Raw genomic sequence first — 22701 nt, forward strand, 5'->3', positions numbered from 1 at the left:
CAAAGTAAATCGGAAGGTGATGCTGGCAGAGGTAACAGAAAAGCAGCAATGGCGAGTTTCAGGGGAAAAATGTAGGCAGGTTCAGGATAGATGTATTATTGGTCCCCAATAATATCTGTTTGGTTGGTAAAGTCGGCTGAGTTTGCCGAGTGTAAGGCAAGTTGTGAGGACGAGTGCTCACCGGCTGCAGAGCTATAGTTCTTCTGTGTGCCTTATCCATTTTTTTGGGAGGTGCATGTTCTGCTAACTGTCTGTCAGGACTAGTGCCTCGTTAGTGTGCCGCTTACCACCCCGCGGTGATTTCTATTTTGCCCAACGCCCCTTTAGGACATACAACTGCACTTCCCCTGCCCCCCTTTTGGAATAACTGGTTTAGAGGGACATGCACCACAAGCGGGCAGACAGGTTTCGTTTAGATGGAAATTCTGGTTGCGTGGATGATTTGGGCCGATTGTGTAACTCCGTGACTCGAAGAAAAATTATAGGAACGCTATGATTCAAAACAGAAATTTGACAGGAATTTCAGACAGCGCTTCCTCATACTTGTGTTCTTTGAGATTGAACTCTTCAAGCCTGGAGTGATCGCTCACACGCCAGTGCGTTTACAGTAGCGAAGGAACTAAATCAGAGTGATACAGCGAAAATTGCTTGGCCTCACACGCAAGCAGCACCATGACAGTGTCCTTGTGGCCGAGAAGACCTGGGTCAAGTCTAGGAACCGAAGGAGGACTCTGCGCGCTGGTCTTTCTTCTCCTCTTGCACAGTGAGTGAAGATTTCGTGCAGCCTCGGAAGGTTCGGCTTCGGCTGTGTGGACGTGTGTTTGAAATGGATGGAAGTGATCTGTCATTTCTCACCAGAGTGAGAATGTTTGTTGCAGTTTGTCAGGAGAACGGGCGAGAGGGATTGTATAGCGAAAGAGTGGAATGGCGGTTCTCCCAAAACCAAGTCTCTTCCCACCTGACTACTCTCTCGCATGCGGAATCGAAATATTATTTTCTTTCTTGGAATCCTCTTCCACCTGTTCTCCTCCCACCGCCATTCCTCTGCCCTTTACTGTCACCCTTCCTCGACCCCAGCACTTTGCATTGTCCTGAGACACACGGGACGGCAGATGCTGGTTTAGGGAGCGAAAGGGAGAGAAGAAAAAAATACGGAGGGAGAAGACTGTCGCCGCCTCATTAAGCAGCAACATTGTGGTATGACGAGTGAATCTGCAGATGCTGGAAATAAATAAAAAAAAAACACGAAATGCTGGCAGAACGCAGCAGGCCAGACAACATCTATGGGAGGAGGTAATAACGACGTTTCGGCCGAAACCCTTCCTGATGAAACGTCGTTATTACTTCCCCCCGTAGATGCTGTGTGGCCTGCTGAGTTCTGCCAGTATTTCCTTTTTTTTAACATTGTGGTATGTTCTAGCAAGAGGTAGGCGAGGAGGAGTTTATGAATGGGCGGAGGTGGCAAAAGCGGCGGAAGTTGGGAAGGGGATTTGGAGAGAGCAAAGATCTGTAATTGGTGGGATCAGAACCAGGTGAGGGAAGAAGGTGGGTAGACGGGTATAGTTGACGGGGGCGAGGGTATGTAAAGGATAAAGTGTGGTCGATGGGAAAATGCGACCTGATGGGCTTGGAAAGAATCTATGTATCGATAATCTGGAGGACTTTGGCAAGGTAAGTGATCGTGACTGAGAGGATGCAAGTAGAGTAGATTTGAGGAGAGGTTAGTGGAGCATCAAGGAAAAAAAAGGGCAGGGAAGGACTGGAGCAGGGAAGTGAAAAGGAGAGGAATGCTACGGAGAAGTAGATATGGGAGGAGAGAGTGGACAAGAGGAGAAATGTGGAGAGCAGTCAAATGCGAGAAGCTGTATGTGTCTCAGGTGGAAGTGGGATGAAAGAAAAAGAGGGCTTCTTTCATCAGTGAATACTTTACATTCAACTTTAGGCAATCTACGAACCCTCTCTTTCTTTACTCACAGTGCTGCGTCCTAGAACCCCCACCCCAGGGGAAACCAGAGGGGCTGCTCCTCTAGTGTATACTATGGGTCATCCTAGCAGTGGACAAGGATGGAGGAGTTGTTGTACAAGTAGTGAGGGGAGTTTAGAATGTCCATGCTAGATGGAGCCAGGATGTTATGTTTTCTGGTCTGTTCATGGATTCTTCGCCATGGAGTAGACCATAGAATGAGCACAACAAACCAGGTCAGATGTAGGGAAAGATGGAGGCGAATCTCTGTCTTCCATCTAGCAGCTCTTTTCATACATCACTTTCAAGTTTACTGTCCCTGCCACTCCGGTCACTCCCATTCCCCAGGTACTTTGGTCTGAAACTGATGAGCTGCAATGCCTGTCCGTGAACCTTCCCCTTTCATTTTGGTCTGGGAATCTAATTACCTCTTTCAGGTCAGGCACAGATTCACCTGTACCTCCCCATACTTATATTCTCAATTAACCCCTTGCACATTCAGCCCTCCCACCTACACCGCTCCTCAGCACTTCCCCTTTCAATTCCCCGATTCCCATCCTCTGACCTTCTGTAACGACCCGGATACCCTACCTGAATCAACTCAAAATATCTCTTCTCCTCTGGCTTACATTCCCGACTCTCCTCTACGAAAGCCCAACCATCCCCTGGCATCCTCCTCCATGCCGTGACCATCCAGCTTTCCACCTGACCTGCCTTTCTGCTCACTCACCATTTTCCATGTACCCCCCCCCAACTTTATTGTCGTCGTTAACCGATGTACAATAGGAATAAAATAAAGCAACATTGCAAACATCAGCAGGGCTGCTTGTGGAGTAAAGTAAAATATTCAGAGAATCTCCACTGCTCTGTAACAGAACACCAGAACAAGCTCTGCTACATTCTCTGTCAAGCTGTTGTGCCCTGTGAACTGCAGTGTTAGATGAGGCTCAGCGTTTCGATGATGCTATTTTAGGAATGAGGAAGAAATGCAGCAAAAAAAAACAAAAGCAGCGAAGTGCGATTACAGATGTATGTCATTTGTTGACAACACTGGAAATGGGATCAGAATCAGGTTTGTGAAGCTTCTCATCATCTGTTGTTTTGCGACAACAGTACAGGGCAAAGAAATAGGATGATTGTAAATAATACAGTACATAACCCTTTAATTCCCTGAAATATCTTTGTGAATCTATTCTGTCCTGTCTCCAATGCCAGCATAACTCTTCTTAGATGTGGAGCCCAAAATGTACACACTACTCAAGGGGAGGCCCCATCAGAGCTTATGAAGCCTTAGCATCAAATCCTTGCTCTTGTATTCTAGACCTTTTGAAATGAATGCCAGCATTGCGTTCGTATTCCTCACCAACGGCTCAACTTGCAAGTTAGCCTTCAGGATCTTCTGCACAAGGACCCTGAATCCTTTGCATCTCAGATATCTGGATATTCTTCCCGTTTAAAAAGGTAGTCTGCACATTTAATTTTTTTCTACCAAAGTGCATGACCATTTGCCAATTTCTTGCCCATTCTCCTAATCTGTCATTCTGCAGCCTACCTGTTTCCTCAACTCTACCTGCCCATTCACCAATCTGTATCATCTGCCAACTTTGGAACAAATCTATCCATTCCATCATCTAATCATTGATATTCAGCATAAAAAGAAGTGGTCCCAACACTGACCCCTGTGAAACACCACTAGTACTAGCAGCCTACCAGAAAAGAATCCTTGTATTTTCACTCCCTGCCTCCTACCAATCAACCAATGCTCTAATCATGCCAGTAACTTTCCTGTAATACCACGGGCTTCTAACTTGGTAAAGCAGTTTCAGTGTGGCACCTTGGTAAAGGCCTTCTGAAAGTCCAAACATACAACATGCTCTGCATCTCCTTTATCTATCTTACTTGTAATCTCCTAAAATAATTCCAACAGGTTCATTAGGCAAAAATTTTCTCTGAAGGAAAGCATGCTGATTTTGCCCTGTCTTGACCTGTGTCACCAAGTTACTCCATTACCTCACTCAATAATTGGCTCCAACATATTCCCAACCCCGAGTTCAGACTAAATGGTCTATAATTTCCTTTTTGCTGCTTTCCTCTTTTCGTAAAGAATGCAGTGACAGTTACAAATTTCCAGTCCTCTGGCACCATGTCACAGTCCAATGATTTTTGAAAGATCATTACTAATGGCTCCACAATCTCTCCCGCTGCCTCTTCCACAACTTTATAATGTGGTTCATCTGGTCCTGATGACTTACGTACCCTTAGGTCTGTCAGCCTTTCTGAGCACATTCACCCTTGTAATAGTAACTGCATTCACTTCCCTTCCCCCACACTCTTCAAAACCTGGCACACAGTTAGTGTCTTCCACAGTGAAGACTGATGCAAAATACTAATTTAGATTAGCTGCCATCTCCCTTTTCCCCTGTTATTATTTCTCCAGCCTCATTTTCTAGTGGTTCTATATCTATTCTCGTCTCTGTTTTATTTTTTAGAAACTTGAAAATGTTTTTACTATCCACTTTGATATTGTTTGCTAGCTTGCTTTCATATTTAATTTCGCCCTCTTAATGATTCTCTTGATTGCTTTCTGTAGGTTTTCATAGCTTCCTAATCCTCTATATTCCCGCTAGATTTTGCTTTGTTGTATGTCCTCTCGTTTGCTTTTACATTAGCTTTGACTTCCCTTCTCATCCATTTACTACTCTGCCATTTAAATATCTCTTTGATTTTGGAATACATCTATCCTGAACCTGCCTACTTTTTCCCCCTGAAACTCATGCCATTGTTGCTCTGCTGTCATCTCTGCCAGCATCACCTTCCAATTTACTTTGGCCAACTCCTCTTTCATATCACTGTAACTTCTTTTACTCCACTGATATATTGCTGCATCAGACTTTACTTTTTCCTTATCAAATTTCATGTTGAAATGAATCAAATTCTGATCACTGCCTCCTAAGCGTTCTTTTATCATACACTCCCTAATCACCTCCATTGCATTAGTTTACTCCACATGTAGCACGGCTGATCCCCTACTATGCTCAACAACAAACTGCTCTAAAAATCTGTCTCGTAGGCATTCAACAAACTCACTGTCTTAAGATCCATTATCAATCTAATTTTCCTAATTGATCTGCAAATTGAAATCCAATTATATCAAAATATTGCGTTTTGACATGCCTTTATTATTTCCCGTTGTAATCTGTGGTCCACGTTTCAGCTACTGTTGGGAGGCCTGTATGTCACTTACATCAGTGTCTTTTTATCCTTCCTGCTTCTTAACTCAATCCACAAAGATCAAACAACTGCTGATCCTATCTCACAACTTTCCACTGATTTTATGCTATTCTTTAACAGCAGAGCCATGCCACCCAGTCTATGTACCTTCCAATCCATGCGATGCCACGCGTAAGCTTGGTTATTCAACTTCCAACTACAACCACACTTCAGTCACGTTTCAGTGATATCCATAACATCACACCTAACACTCCATGCATTGAGATATAATGCTTTGGGTGCTGTATTCGCTACCGGTTTTGATTTTGCATCCCCGACGCACCTATACTCATTCTGCCGAAGGGCTCGTGGAGCCGAGGTTGAAGGTGCGATGGGAGAGATTTACAGGAGATCTAAAAGGCAAGGGTTTTCTTGATCCGTATATTGAACGAGGTACCAGATGTAGTGGTTGAAGCAGGAACTTGAACAACAGTTGAAACAGGTACATGGGTAGGAAAGTTTAGAGCAAAACACGCCATAAGCAGGCATTTGCATTTGGCTTAAATGGGAATCTTGGTTGCATGGACGAAGGGACAGTTTATATTCTGCATAACTCCGTGACTCTAAGTTATAATTGATTCAAATAGAAATTTGGCAGGAATGTCAGAATGCGCTTTCTCATAGATGTGTTCTGTGAGCTCGGACAGAGTGATTGGTCATACGCCAGCATGTTGACAGTGGCGAAAGAACTGAACCTGAGTGAAGCAGTAAAAATTACATAGCATCGGAAATTAGCCGGCTTCACCCACTGGCAACACCATGACAATGTCCTTCTGGCCGAGAGGACCTGGATCCAGTCCAACGACCGAAGAAGGACTCTGTGCGTTGGTCTTTCTTCTCCACTTGCACAGTGAGTGAAGATTCCATGGATCCTCACCAGCTCTGTGCTAGTGTTGGTAGGTTCAGGCTTAAACTGGGTGGATATGTGTGTGGATCTGTCGCTTCTCACCACAGCGAGAATGTAGCTTGTCAGGAGAGTGAGCGAGAGGGATTTTACATCGAGATGGTGGAAGTGGCGGTTCTCCCAGAAAGGATGAACAATTCCCATAGCCTTCTATTGCAAACTTCATTTCCAAAGCTACACCATCAATTATCACTGACGCAAAACCCAACCTCTTCCCACTTGTTTCACTTTCTTGAATACCAAATCAAAATATTATTTCCTTCTTGCAACCTCCATCATGCTTATTTCACCCTCAGATCTTCCTCTTCCTTCACTGAATTCTGCTTTTCTCCACGCTGACTTTCTCTGCAATCCACTGTCATCTCCGCTCGACCGAACACTGTCCAATCTCCAGATTCACATGCGGACCGTGGATGCTGGATTCAGAAGGACAAAAAACCAGAAGGAAATAAACAGTGGAAGAGGACAGTTGTCGCCTCAAGGAGGAGCAGCATTGTGGCATGATCTGGCAAGAGATAGGCGAGGAGTAGTTTATGAATGGATGGTGCTGGGTGTGGACGAGAGGGGGGCGAAGGCGACAGGAACTGGGAGGGGTTCGTGCAAAGAGCAAAGATCTGCAGATGGGATCAGAAACAGATGAAGGAAGAAGCTGGGCAGATGGGAACAATTGACAGGTTGGGGGTGAGTGGGTATGTAAACGATGAGTGGTTTTGATGATGGACAATTGCGACCAGGTGGGACAGGGAAAAGATCTCGGAGATTTTGGCAAGGCGTGTCTGTGATAGGGAGGGTGGGCGCAGAATAGTTTTGAGGAGAGTTTGGTGGAGTGTCAGAGAATAACTGGGCTGCAAAGTATGATCTGGCGATTGGAGGGGAGATGGAGAGGGGGTTACTGAGGAGAAGTGGATGTGGGTTAGGAGACTGAACAAGAGGGGAAATGAGGAGAGGAGTGTGGGGAGTTAAAGGTGAGAAGAGCAATTTGTGAATCTGTGTGGTCTGAAAGGAAAAAAGTCTTCATGGGTTCCCTGAACTTGGAACTCATTTAAGGTGCTGGATTGTTGACACCCCCACCCCAGGGGAAATGTGAGTGGTTATTCCTCCAGTGTGTGTTGTATGCTATCCATGTTGTGGATGGTGCCGAAGATGGACGGGTCGATGTGAGGATGGTGAGGGGACTTTAAGATGTCCATGAGGCATGGAGCTACGGTGTTCTGTTGTCTGTGTTTTTGCTTGCTTTCGCCGACGTGGGGGAGACCACAGCAAGAACAGAGGCTAAATGTGGGGAAAGGTACAGTCCAATCTTTGTTTTCACAGTATGGGCTCTCTTCATATGTCACTTCAGGTTTACTGTCCCCACACTCCCATTCCCCAGGGAAGTTGGTGTGAAACCTGAAGAGCTGCAATTCCTTTCCCAGAACCTTCCCCTTTCTCCTCTGTCCAGGGACTTAATCAGTTCTTCCAAGTCATGCACATATTCACTTGTACCTCCTCCCGAAACTTCTATCCACATACCCCCTACCCCAATCGCTCAGCCCTTCCACGTCCACTGCTCCTCTGCACTTCCCCTTTCATCTCCCCGCCTCCTATCTTCTGAACATTCATCACCATCCTGGACACTCCACCCACCTCAACTCAAAATGCCTCATCTCATCCGAATTTACTTCCTGACCCTCCTCTACCAAAACTCATTCCTCCCCTGGTTTCCTTCTCCATTCCTTGGCCTTCGAGCTTTCAATCTGTCCTTCCTAACTGTGTCATCAATCTCTGACATATTCTCCTCCGCTCTGGAATTCCTTTTCTTTCCCCTCACTCTCTTTTTTTTCAAGTTCTTCCCTTGAATCTCCGCTGCTCTGTAGCAGAACACCAGAACACGTTCTACTGCCTTGTTTGTCAAGCTGTTTTGCCTCGTGAACTGCCGTGTTGGAAGAACTGAACATTTCGGTGATGCTATTGTACGAATGAAGAGGAAATGTAGCAAAATAAAAACAACAATGGCAGTGAAGTACAATTAAAATATATGTCATTATTTGAAAACTTTAGAATCGGAATCAGAGTCAGGTTTGCCAAGCCTATCATCACAGTCTTACAGCATAGGAAACTTGTTTTGCGGCAGCAGTACAGTGCAGAGTCTGAGAATTATTGTCAGTAACTCAACAGATAAATAGTACAAGATAATAATGAGCTCGTGTTTATGCGTTGATAGACCATTCAGAAATCTGATGACGCAGGGGACGAAGCTGTTCCTGCGTCATTGGGTACGGGTTTTCAGGCTCCTACACCTCCTGCCTAAGAAGGAGAGGAATGTCAGGGAGCGTGAGTGTCCTTAGTGATGGATGCTGCCCTCTGGAGGATCAGCTTCGTAAAGATGTCGTTCATAATATGAACGGTTATACCTATGATTGAAACGGCTAAGTTCTACAATCCTCTGCGGCCTCTTGCGCGCCCGTGCGTTAATCAGGCAAATTACACAAATGCCAGCAACCTGCTCGGCTAGGCGCAGCCTGCTATCTGGTTACATAGTCAACGGCGTCGACTACCAAATGCTATTTTAAATAACTTCTTCTTCTTCTTCTTCTTCTGAATTGCGATCCATTTTAGCCTATATCTTCCATTTTAAGGATGTATCTTTGAGTCGAATGAATGATCCGTCACCTCTGCTGTCTCCTGAGTACCGCTGGCGGATGGGAGTGGAGAGTGGGTCGATTACTAATGGCAGAGCTCTAATCTATGGTTGGCTCCATGACACCACGCAGTTTGAAGCATCGAGTAAGATTAATATCCTCCAGTACGAGAGAGGGAAACTGGATTTCAGTCCCGACTGCCTACGATTGATCCGTTTCTTCTCGCTGATGTTAGCGGTCGGAAGCTTCCTGAGTCTTGGGACCCATGCAGCCGCTTTCGGGAGCACCTGCTGTCCTGCAGACATCGGGCTACTGGACAGGTTCACTCGCCTCAATGCTGAACGCGCTCCGAAGATGTGCACTCACCACGGAGAGTAATCAGTTAATGTTTCCTGCATTTTTGCTCCCTTCATTTATTTTACTATTTTCCCAAATTCCTTTCAGGGCTCAATTGATTCTGCCGCTATGTGCTTGAGGCCTCACGTTCCGGGTCACTGTGGTTAATGTTATTTGTTTACTTTTTATTGTTTGCATGATATATTCTTCCCCCCCCCCCACCCCCGACATCAGGTGTTTGATGGCCTTGTTGCGTGCGTTTCTTGTCTTTAAACGGGTTCTGTTATTTTTCTTAGTTTTTGTGGCTGTCTGAAAGAAGACAAATCTTCTCTGTACGATCAATAGATACTTTGAGCAGAAATGCACTTTGAACTTTGACCGTTTTTTCCCCAGATGTGGACGCCGGGATCCAGATCAAGACGCAGCAGCGGGATTTCTTCGTTATCGAAGGCCGCAACTTCACCATCGCAGCTGAAATTAAGTTGGCCCAGGGAGACACCATTGCCTCGGCTTTCTGGGTTAAACAGAATGGAGAGCGTCAGAGAATTGTCGATTGCTTGCCGGACCGGGTTGAAACAGCAAGCTACTCGACATACACGGGTCGAGCACGGTGCGCAATGCAAGCAGACAAAATAGCGTTGACACTCTCAAAACTCACGCCAAAAGACAGCGGCGATTATTTGCTCAAGATAACTTTAAATTCCGGTGAAATCGGCACAGTGCAATTCACCGGGAAACTCTACGGTAAGTGATTAACACACGAGTCATGTTGAAGGTTTTTTTGTTCAAATCATATCCATTGCCATGGGCCTGCACATATAGTAAATTAAGGTCATGACCTCCTTTTCTGCATAAGCACAGTATTTTATAAATATAGCAAGCACCAGTTAACATACAAAACAAACACACACACACACACACACACACACACACACACACACACACACACACACACACACACACACACACACACACACACACACACACACACACACACACACACACACACACACACACACACACACACACACACACACACACACACACACACACACACACACACATCTCCGTCCCCCGGAGGAACTCAGCAGATCAGGTAGTGTCCATGGAAGGGAATAATCAGCTCCGAGATCATTCAGGACTGGAAAGGATAATAGGGATCTAACACAGACTTAAATTAACATAAATGCTACATAATTCACACTTCATAATAAACGAGAGACAGGATGTTAGTGCAAGCTGAGCGAAAGAAAGCAGACTGAGGGGACGACTGAACGGTTCACGAAACGGGTGGCCATGGGGAGCCGTGGCAGTCGCAGAACAGAGAAGTACAGCACAGGACAGGCCCTTTGACTATTAATATCTCTGCTGACATCTATTCCAAATTAAACTAATCTCATCTGCTGGCAGAAGTTCGATATTTCGGTGTCCTATTCCCCTTCATGTGTGTGTCTTAGCAACTTTGTCGTATTTCCCTTCACCACTACCGCTGGCAGCGGATTCCACTCACCCACCACTCTCTGCGTGTAGAAAAAAACTTGCCTCAGAGATATCCTTTAATTTCCCGACCTTGACCTTAAATGTATGGCCTCTATATTAAACAATATGGAAAATGCCTCTCATAATTTCATAAACTCCGGCAGAATTTCCCCAATTTCGATTCTCACTGCTTCAAGAAGAAAGATAGAAAAGGCAAACACTGCGCAAGTCAGGTAGCACCCGTGAAGAGAGAAACTAAATGAACCAAAATCTGCAGACAGAGACGGGCCTTGGGGACTGGGTGGGGTTGTGGGGAGGGAGGGAGATAGAGGGTGGGAGAGAGAGGGGGAGAGTGGGAAAACGAGAGAGAGGGAGGGAGAGAGGATGAGAGGGGAGAATGAAGAGAGAGAGAGGGAGAGGGAGAAGGAGAGAAGGGAAGCGAGAGGGAGAGAGGAGAGGGGGGAAAGAGGGACAGGGAGAGAGAGGGATAGTGGGATATATATAGCAACATAGAAAACCTACAACACAACACAGACCGTTCGGCCCACGAAGCTGTGCCGAACATGTCCTTATTATAGAACTTCCTAGGCTTAGCCGTAACACTCTATTTTTCTAAGCTCCATGTACCCATCCAGGAGTCTCTTAAAAGACCCTATCATTTCCGGCTCTACCATTGCTGCTGGCAGCCCATTCCACACACTCACGAGAGCGAGAGAGAATGAGAGAGCGAGAGAGGGAGAGATTATATTCTTCAGTTTCCTGTCATCCGCCCATGTTTTTATTTTATTTCATTTTAAAATCTTTTTATTAATTATTATTGAAGATTAACAAAAAAGATACATTGAGTCAAAATGTCATTATATACAACAAAGAATTAAATTAGCAAATAACCGATTAACAAAGCTAAGCAATATATCAATAATAATAAGATAAAATAAAGTGTTAAGAATATTTTTTGAAAGAAAAAGGGAAAAAAGAACCCCAACTAACTAAAAAAAACGAACTGAAAAATAAACCAAAAAAAAAACATTGGGAGCACAACCCCAGAGCTATATGTCAAATGAGCTTCCACAGGGAAAATATACCAATCCGCCAACTCAAATCCATTTAAGAAAATTGGAAGGAAACCATATTAATTAACTCAAATCAAATGATAGTAGCGGGTGAATGAACCCCACCTTTTCTCAAAATCAAATCAAGGTTCCAAAGTTCGACTTCTGATTTTCTCCAAACTAAGGCATAGCATCACCTGAGAAAACCATTGTATCAAAGTAGGAGCAGAAACATCTTTCTACTTCAACAAAATAGCCCTTCTGGCCAATAATGTAACAAATGCAGTTACATGTTGGTCTGATGGAGAAATACCATGAATATATTGAGGGACCAATATTATGAATATATTGAATATATATTGGAATACCAAATAATATTGTCAATTTATTAGGTTGTCGATTAATTTTTAAAATTTTAGAAATTGCAGGGAAAATAGTCTTCCAAAAATGTTTCAATACAGAACACTACCAAAACAGATGTGTCAATGTAGCTGAATTGGTTTTACATCTGTCACACTGACTATCAACATTAGAAAACATTTTAGACAGTCTCTCCTTTGTTAAATAGTAATGCTGTACAATTTTAAATTAGAGAGTGATTGGCACAGATCAAAGAAGAGTTAACCAACTTCAAAATCTGCAACCAATCTTCTGTCATCAGGGTCATATTAATCTCTCTCTCCCAATCTTGCTTAATCTTAAGTGAAGGGTAATTGTGTTGTTGTAACAATAAATTATAAATTTTCCCAATAAAACCCTTCACTAAAGGATTCATTTTTAAAATAATATCTAACAGGTCAGAATCTTGTATAGATGGAAAATTACTTATGTTTTTTTTTGTAGGAAGTGTCTGACCTGAAGATATTGCAGGAAATGGGAATATGAGAGAGAGAGAGTATTTATTTACTAATTTTTCAAAGGACATCAATCTGCCATCCAGGAACAGATCCATGAAGGAATAAACCCCTTTATTCCTCCAAAAAAGAAAAGTAGGATCTCTTAATGGTTTAAATAAATAATTTCGATAAATTAAACTAAAAAGTTTAAATATTTTAGGATTAAAGAAGTTACAAAACTGGAACCAAATTCGTAATGACTGCTTAGTCACAGGATATGAATTTAAATTAGTAACCTTGGCCAGTTGTACAGGTAAAGAAGCTCCTAATAATGAGGTTAAGTGAAACGGTTTCATAGCATTCAATTCCAAAACAACCCAAGGTGGTCGTTCATCTCTATCTGCCCAACATAACCAAAAACACATATAATGTATATCAGCAGCCCAATAATACATCCTTAAATTAGGCAAAGCAAGACCTCCATCATTTTTAATTTTTGTAAATGATATTTACCAATTCTTGGTCTTTTATCATTCCAAACAAAAGATGAAATAATAGTCAACCTGATCGAAAAACTTCTTAGTTTAAAAAAAGGGATATTTTGAAATACATATAAAAATTTTGGTAAGACCATCATCTTAACTGCATGAATTTGGCCGACTAATGAAAATGTAAGTGAATTCCATCTACAAAATAATTGCTTCATAAAATCCATTAAAGGAACCAAATTAGCTTCATAAAGGTCCTTATAATTTTTAGTAATAATACTACCTAAATATTTAAATGAGTCCATAACTCTAAAAGGAATATCATCATATATAGAAGCAGAATAATTTAAGGGAAATAATTCATTTTTACAAAGGTTTAGTTTTATCCCAAAAACATTTCAAAATCATTTAATAGATTCAATAAACTAGGAATTGATTATTCAGGATTCGAAATACAAACTATGAGATCGTCAGCATAAAGAGAGGTCTTATGTACCATCCAATTTATGAAAATTCCATGAATATCTTTAGCTTCACAAAGTGCAATAGCCACGGGTTCCAGCACCAAATTGAATAACAAAGGACTGAACAGTCATTCTTGTCTTCTATCCCGTGAAAGACACAAAAAGGAGATCTGCAATTGTTATTAATAACAGTAGCAATAGGGCTTTTATATATCATTCTAATCCACTTATTAAAATTAATACCAAAGCCGAATTTCTCTGAAAGACTAAATAAGTATTTCCATTCAACTCGTTCAAATGTCTTTTCAGCAACAAGAGAGATAACACATTGCGGAGTCTTAGAAAAGGATGAATATATAGCATTTAACAGTCTCCGAACATTAGAGAAAGAATAACGGCCCTTTACAAAACCTGTTTGAACTTGAGAGCTAATTTTAGATATAGTATTCTCTAGCTGATTAGCCATTATTTTTGAGAGAATTTTAGCATCCACATTTAATAAAGAAGTACGTCTATATGAAGCACAGTCAGTAGACTCTTTATCTTCCTAAAGAATTAAAGAAATAGAAGCTTCATAAAATGTGGAGGTAACTCTCCTATCAAAAAAGAATCTTTAAGCGTTTCCAACATATATGGAGAGAGCAATTTTTCAATTTTTTTATACAATCCTACAGAATAACCATCCAGTCCAGGAGCTTTACCAGATTACATTGAAAAATAGCTTTCTGAATTTTGCTTTCAATAATAGGAGCATCAAGAGTTTGTTGATCTTCAACAGAAATTCGAGGAAAGTCGATCTTTTGTAAAAAGGCATTCATTTGAGAGGAATCAACTGGAAACTGAGATTTATAAATTTCAATATAAAAATCTTGACAAAATTTATTAATATCTTCATAATAACATGCTAAACTACCATCTCCCTTATGAATTTTTAAATTTGTCTTTTAACTCTAGCTGCTTTTAATTGAGATGCTAATAGTTTATTATTTTTATCTCCAAACACATAAAATTGACTTTTCAATTGAAGCAAATATCTTTCAATAGGATAAGTTAATAATAAATTATATTGTGATTGGAGTTCAACTCTTCGTTTGAATAAATCAATGTTAGGAGAGATTGCATAAATATTATCCAAGTCTTTAATTTGTTTGGAAATCTTATCTAACTCTGTTTTTGTCTGTTTATTAAGCTTAGCTGAATAGGAGATTACCTGACCACACAAATATGCTTTTAATGTATCCCACATAATCAATTTCGACACATCTCCTGTACTATTAAAAAGAGAAAAATTTTTTATCTGAGTCTCAATAAATTTGACAAAGTCCGAACTTTGTAACAAATTTTCTGGAAAACACCAAGGCAAATTTGCAATAGCGACATCATTCAATTCAAATGGTAAACTTAAAGGCACATGATCAGAGAGAGCTATAGCATCATATTCACATTTCTGGACTTTGGACAAAAATCGGGAATCAACTATAAAGTAATTGATTCTCGAGTATTTTTGGTGAACATGTGAAAAAAACAATAATTTCTATCATAAGGATGTAAATGTCTTCAAACTTCAACCAGGCCAAAATCAATTAAAACAAAGTTAACAAGTGATGCAGATGGCTTGGAAGCTGCTTGTAACGTTCTCCTTCGCGTGTACTAATAACGCCGAATTCAACGTCGAGATAAACCAGTCAATGAGACCAGATCGCAGTAAGAATAACCACTTACTGTTCACTCTTCACATTAACATATGGTGAAAACTGTTGATAAAACAATACAAGATTGATACAGTATTTGTTCCTTCCTTAATATCACATTTCAATTGTAAATACTTGCAAAGGTGACTATAACTACATTACACTAAGGTGCAGTATACAGGCAGAGTTTACCTGCTCCATTGACTACTTTAAATACACTTCCACGCAAACTATCCGCAACTCTTTAACTAACGAAAGCATAAACATTATCGACCGTCGTTACTTCTAACAGGATCGGCATTAACATCTTAGTTCAATATATCGATTATCTATTAACTTACAGCGTTGCTCTCACTGTGATTTCTCATGCCTGCAAAACAACTTCTGCTCAGGTGTGCCTCGTGGTGTGCCCCCACCCTCGCGTTAATTTCAAACCGGTACTTTCCCACAAGACGCGGCGAAACCGGATGTGACGTCATCGCATACCGATATATTTTACATGCAATGAATATACTTTAAACACTTCTAATTCTAACTAGAAAATACTATCGAATGAATTACTAAGCAAAAATATTATAAACTAAATAACTGTCGTAAAGACAGCACACTCCCCGCTAGACCTTCGTAAGGTCACAATGAGCAGAGTACAAAACTTAGTCTCTTAATCAGTCATTGGGTAGAAGTAGAATAACTTCTGTAACTGGCCCTTGGTAAATTTTCACATCGCCTTGGTCGGTAGTCTTCAATTCGATCTTCCTGACATGTCCATCCCCGCTAGGGAATGTAGCAATGATTCTGGCCATGTTGCGGGCGATTTGCTTGTCCCTGAGCAGGACTAAGTCTCCAACGTGAAGATTCCTGCGGGGTTCTGTCCACTTTTGTCTCTGTTGCAACAAAGGTAGATATTTTTGTCTCCAGCGAGACCAGAACTGATTTGCCAGAGCCTGGACTTGTCTTCATTGCTTTGTGTACAAATCCTTGTCTGAGAAGTCTCCTGGTGGAGGAGGTGCTCCTGCCTTCTGCGTAAGGAGCGTTGATGGCGAAAGTATAAAGGGGTTTTCTGGGTCAGAAGACACAGGTAGGAATGATTGTGCGTTTATAATGGCTGTGACCTCTGCCATTAGGGTGCACAGTACCTCGTGGGCCAATCGGGTGCGTTGCTGCATCTCAGGTTTCCTTTTCCGGGTTTTCCGTAAGGACGTGAACCGTTTGACTGCCTGCTCTTTGTTATCTGGTGAGCGCTGGCGTGGTTCTCTGAAAGGCAATGGGGCAACCCCATTATTTGCTTCATCTCTGAAGACCTTGGTGTCTTTGGTTTTTAAAGAAATGGTATCTTGAGCTGATTGTGCAAGTTTGTTTCCGTGCTCGGTTCGAACGAAAACTGACTGACCTAGCGTCTCGTCGGTTACTTTACGCTTGGTAATGTCTTGTTGTGCTTCTTTAGGGTACACCTTAGTGAGGCAGATCTTGGAACAAGAATGGCTTGACTGAGTTTGACCGCAAACTTCTGTACAGTTCGAGCTGACAATTGTTGTCCTGGAGTGAGCCTCTCCCTCCCCGCCGTCCTGTTGTGGGGGTGAAGGAGCGTTGTCGGTTTGCGGTGGACAATCCTTGCTAGGGTCGTTGTTAGTTGTAAGGGCTTCAGTCTTGAGCACTGAGGCGGGTTTATCAATGTTGAAAACATTCGAAGAGGATCTACTTGGCTTGGTGTAAATCGTACTGCTTCTTGGACCCGCGAGGCTAGGGTCGTTTCGCTTCTTCACCTCCCTGCACACAAACCTAGTGAGGAGCTCAAAGGGAGGTGGTTGATCATCGTGCTCTTCCTTGTAATCTAAAGCAACGGTCAGCCACCTGTCCTGCAGCCCAAAAGGAAGTTTGTCCACGACTTGTCTAATCCCGGATGGAGTATCTAGGTATACTAGACCAGCTGAGTAGCCATCTTCTTTGGCACCTTGGATCTCCATGAGTAAATCTCCGAATTCTCTTAACTTAATGTGATCTTTGGCTGACACCTCAGGAAAGTTTCCCAGACGTCGATATAGCGCCGCTTCAATAGCTTCGGGGGACCCATAGTCCTCCCGAATTCTCTCCCACGCTTTGCTTAAGGCTAGTTCGGGTTTGTTGATGTACACTGAACGTATGCGTCTCACCTGGTCGCGTGATTCTTTCCCCAGCCATTTTGCCATAAGGTCCAACCTTTGGGTTGCACTGAGCTGGACCCCGTCGATCGCGTTGGTGAATGTGGAGTACCATGCACGGTAATTTTCAGGTTTATCGTCAAACTGGTACAGTCCCGAAGTGACGAGATCCCGTCGTGCTAAATACTGCATCGTGGGATCGGCTGTAAGCGGCATGCGGCCTGGAGAAGTACGTTGGCGCCTATATGACTGAGATCGCACGTTTCTCATGGAATTTGCCATCCTGGATCCGACCTCCGCGTCTCTTCGCATCGAACTTTGTAAGTTTGGTGTCAAGAAGTATCGGTTGTCAGCTCTTTCATTCTTGACTTCATCACGGAGCCGCGAGGGTAAATTTTCTTCCTCGTATGGATGTGATGCAATCGTGACTCTCTGAGGTTCCTCGTAGCTGGGGAAGTTATCGAATACGTATGGAGAGGGGAGACGAGCCTGCCTGTCTGTTTGATATTGTACATAGTCGCTTGTGCGTTCCAGTCTGGTCCTTTCTAAAGTAGATCTTACTTCGGTCAGATCACGCGACCCTTCAGGTTCTTCTATGTACTCTGCTTCCGCCATGGCAGCTTCTTCTTCTCTTTCTAGCTGCAGCACTTGCAACTCTGTCGATATTTTTGCCATTTCCAACTGGGTTTCGGCTTCTCGGGCGGCCGCTTCACTTTGTCTGGCGGCCTTTTCCTTCTGGATTTCGGCTTCTCTGGCAGCCTTTTCTTTCTGGATTTCGGCTTCTCGGGTGGCCCTTTCGGCTTCTCTGGCAGCCTTTTCTTTCTGGATTTCGGCTTCTCTGGTGGCCTGTTTCATTTTCAAAACTGCTTCTTGTCTGGCGTAACGCAGTCGCACCTTGGCGGCTTCTGCCTTGGCTCTTGCATGGGTGGACTTACTTGATGTCGCTCTACTGCCCTTGTCGCTGGGCGCCATCGACTTGATCCCGGATCGAGCTGACATTGCAGCACTTGGAACACCTGATAACGCCTGGGTGGGTTTACTTGATGTCGGTTTACCGCCCTTGTCGCTGGGCGGCGTCGACTTGATGCTGGATCGAGCTGACATTGCAGCACTTGAAACACCTGATAATGCCGCTTTTTCACTGTAACGTTCTCCTTCGCGTGTACTAATAACGCCGAATTCAACGTCGAGATAAACAAGTCAATGAGACCAGATCGCAGTAAGAATAACCATTTACTGTTCACTCTTCACATTAACATATGGTGAAAAAGCGTTGCTCTCACTGTGATTTCTCATGCCTGCAAAACAACTTCTGCTCAGGTGTGCCTCGTGGTGAGCCCCCACCCTCGCGCTAATTTCAAACCGGTACTTTCTCACAAGACGCGGCGAAACCGGATGTGACGTCATCGCATGCCGATATATTTTACATGCAATGAATATACTTTAAACACTTCTAATTCTAACTAGAAAATACTATCGAATGAATTACTAAGCAAAAATATTATAAACTAAATAACTGTCGTAAAGACAGCACACTGCTGATTGGTCGAACTTTTGTCAATCAAAAGATTTAAACAACAGTTGAAATCACCATGCATTAACAACTTATATTCATTTAAATCTGGCAATAAAGCAAAAACATTTTATAAAAAAAGGATCATCTACATTAGGTCCATATAGGTTAACCAGAACAATTTTTCTATTACAAATTGTAACAATTAAAAATCTACCATTAATATCTAACACAATGTCTTCTTGGATAAATAAAATATTAGATTTAATGAAAATAGATACTCCTTTTGTTTTGTTTTGACAGGTAGCATGAAATTGAAGGCCCTTCCACATTTAAAAAATCTAGTTTGATTGCCCATTTTGATATGCATTTCTTGAACAAAAATTATATTGGGTTGGAATCGATTAATAATTTTAAAAGTCTTCTTTCGCTTAATAGGATGAGTCCAACTACATACATTCCAATTTATAACATTTCTCCTTTTAATTGCTCTAAATTTTTTTTCATCTAACACATAGGTACATGCATACTAGTGCAAGCTAATCAAAACTGGTGGTGATAATTATAACAATATACAAAATATGCATGCTCCGGAACTCCATAATGGGAAAAAAAATACAAAAAAGAAAACTAAAATTAATCTTACAATTAATCTCATAAATCAAAACTAACCCCAATCCTCCCACCACCCCTAAAAAGCCCAAAATTTGGCATAAAATGGCCGAAATGCCTCCCCATAGAGTAGAAAAATAGAGAGGCTCTGCAAGCTGCCCATTTTATAATAGTGGTTTTAAAAAGCTTTCATTAATTCCTCCCCCGAGTTACAAAAAAAAAGACAACATATGGCCCTAAAATAGAAAAACCCTGCAAAGGAAAAAAATATTTGGCTGAATTTAAAAAGCCAAACACTACAAAGCAACACACCACCATATCAAATCATGTTAACTGGTTCTTCTGCCCACTTACAGGCCTTGCTTCTAACGATATATATGCAACTTAAATATCAATTTGCTTTGATGCCTTCCACTACTTTACAGAGTATTATTGTGCTAGAATAATGGACACTGGTAAGGCTGGGTAATCATTAAAACCTGGAACAGATTCCCACCTGAAACGGTTAATACAAAAGGGCATAATTTTACGGTGATCAGAAGAAAGTATAAGGATCTCAGAGTTATTTTTTTTATAGACCAGATGGTAAGATCTGTCATGGGTAGCCCTAGAGACAGACACAACAAAGAAATTCACAAAACTCCTAAATAGGCTCATAGTAAAAAAACAGATAGAATTCTCTACAGGACAAAAACATTTGATTAATCATAAAGTAGATTGAGTGGTAAACAACATGGGCCGAACACTCAGCACTGTTCAGTTTTTCTCCACAAAATCTAGCTCTCCATATCCAAAACAAAAATTCAGAGAAAGAACTATTTATACTTAATCCTTGAAAGCAGCTGGGGAATGCAAAAACAATGTTCAAGGATGCCAAAACAAAAAAAAGAAAAATACCTATATAATCTCTAATGAAGAAAAATCAGCACCATTTTACATTTAACCGACACGCCCAATGAAAAACTTCAAAAAAAAACTAATTATCTGTCAACTAACTTCCAACTATATATATATAAAAAAAGACCTTATGAACTATGGAAACTATCACTTAATTAATGAAAAAAAGGATTAAAACAAATAATCAAACAATCTGTCCATTGTCTTAATTCACTCAGTAGATCAAACAGATTTCAGAAAAGTCATTCATCATTCACATCAGAAAGTTCACATCATCTTTAAATGGTCAATTGATCAAAGGACATCTTAAGCAAATCAGAAATATTCAAAGCATATCTTCTTTCTGAAAGAACAATTATTTAGCAGACCTAAAACCATTCAAACCGTGGCTACAACCGAAATAGAGCTAACATAGTCCAGTGCCTTTTTGGGGTCCAGAAAGACAAGTGGAGTCGAATCTTTGGAAAATAATTTTAATCAGGCTGGATAATGAAGTGATGGGAATAATCCCTTATCATAGGCAATCTTCATGGTTGGAACGAATTTAGACGGCAGGTCCATAACTTACTGTGGATAATCCTCATAACAACGAACCACGGAACCTTCAAATTTAAAAACTCTTTGTTTTGTGACATATTTTATGATTTGGTCTTTAAACTTTAAAATGAAGAAAGGAAACCAAAACTGACCATGGTTTATCCGAGTTCTGAGATTTCGAAGTGAAAATTCTATGTGCTCTTTTGATGTTGGGGGGGTTGGGGTAAATTATCCAGAAACAGAGATTGAAACAAGTTTGCAAAATAGTCTAATAAATCTTCAGTCTCAGATTCTTCCTTCAATCCAACAATTCGAATATTATTCTGACGAGATCTTGCTTCCAAATCGATAATCTCACATTGGGACATTTCCAAACGAGCTGAAATTTCCATGATTTGCAGCTTCACCTCTTTAAGTTCAGAATTCAGGGAAATAATTGAAAACAAATTGAAAACTCTCTTGTAATGACTTCATCTCAGAAGAGGTAGCATCAAGTTTTACCGTGCTGATGTCTATCTTCTTATTGAGAGCCATTAGTGAACTTTCTAGATGCACTGCCCAAGCTGGTGTTTCCTCAGACATTTTTCCCCTTTCCATTGCTGGATTCAGGAAGCTGCTTTCCACTTCTTAAAGACTGTGACATAATAACAACTATTCTGCTCTAAGATCTGACAAATAATAGTTAAAAATTCAAAGTTTAAACTGAGGTAAAGGAAGAATTAATTGCAGCCACAAAGATCTGTGTGTCACTCCATTAGACAGCAGGTGGAGTCTCCTCATGTTTTTATTTTAAATTAGCATTGATAAAAATGTCTTGGTCCAAAACCTTGACACTTTATTCCTTTCCAGATCTGATGACTTCGTTTGGCATTTTGTGGCCCTTGCTTAGGACTTCCAGTATTTGCATGATCTCTTATGATTTCAATTTTATATCTGCTATTTCTAGCACCTGTGCTTAACATCAATATCGTACCCCACTTGGAAAAGACCGATCGACAGACCAAACTTACCCTGACATGTAAGGTCTCAGCAGGAACGGACCCGATATTTAACTGGACTGCAAGCAATGAGCCTGTAGCCCGCAGCAGCAAGTATGTGTTGTCAACTGACCGCAGTGTCCTAACCATTCTTGAGTTCGAGTCTTCTGACTGCCGTGTATACACATGTATTGTTAACAATGATGCCAACGTGGAGAAGAAACTTTTCAATGTTTCCGGTAAGTAATACATGGGGGCTGATTCAGTGGAGACAAAACTGACCACAGATTTAGCGATCTGTGACAAGGGCATCTGCTGGAGGAACTCAGCAGTCAGTCAGCTGCAGAATAACATATCGGGCCCAGTCACAGGACTGAGGGTAGCGAGCAGAGACGGACTGTTCAAAGAGGCAGCCTCCTCTGGAGGTGTATAGGTGGACTGGGACGAGAAGAGGATTGATTGGCAGGAGAGCGTGAAGCACGGGTATGTAAGGAGACCTATGGGTGGTGATTGTTTGAGGAAACACAGGGCCGCAGGAGAAGAAACAAAAGGTATCGATTGGATAAATCATTTGAATGATACGCAGATTGGACCAGGAGGGGGAGAGCAGTGTAAATAGTGTCTGTGGCTGCGCAGGGAAGTGCGTTAAAATAAAATGCAAAGAACCTGAAACAACAGAATGAAAATAAAAGCATAAAACGCAGAACAGTCTGACACAGAATGAGTTTGATATTCCACAATAATTTACCATCTTTTTAAACCACTCTATGATTAGTCTAACCTCCCCACCTACACAACGCATAACCCTCCACTTATCGATCACTCATATGCCTATCTAAATGACCCTAATGTACCAGCATCGACCACCATCGCCAACACCACTTTGCAGGCACCCACTCTTCTCTATAAATATAACTCCGACA

General features: G+C 41.8%; 1 protein-coding gene across 1 annotated transcript in view; it reads left to right on the top strand.

Moving 5' to 3' along the window:
- Positions 1–584: 584 nt before the first annotated feature.
- LOC132394533 (vascular endothelial growth factor receptor 2-like) overlaps positions 585–22701 on the top strand; it is a 29263-nt gene continuing 7146 nt past the window's right edge. Inside the window, exons 1-3 of the mRNA XM_059970846.1 lie at positions 585–763; positions 9488–9838; positions 21748–22017. Of these exons, the coding sequence (XP_059826829.1) occupies positions 673–763; positions 9488–9838; positions 21748–22017 (712 nt within the window). The 5' untranslated portion in view covers positions 585–672. The remainder of the gene's footprint in view (positions 764–9487; positions 9839–21747; positions 22018–22701) is intronic.

This window comes from Hypanus sabinus, chromosome 1 (assembly GCF_030144855.1).
Source record: "Hypanus sabinus isolate sHypSab1 chromosome 1, sHypSab1.hap1, whole genome shotgun sequence".
In the NCBI taxonomy this organism is placed as follows: Eukaryota; Metazoa; Chordata; class Chondrichthyes; order Myliobatiformes; family Dasyatidae; genus Hypanus; species Hypanus sabinus.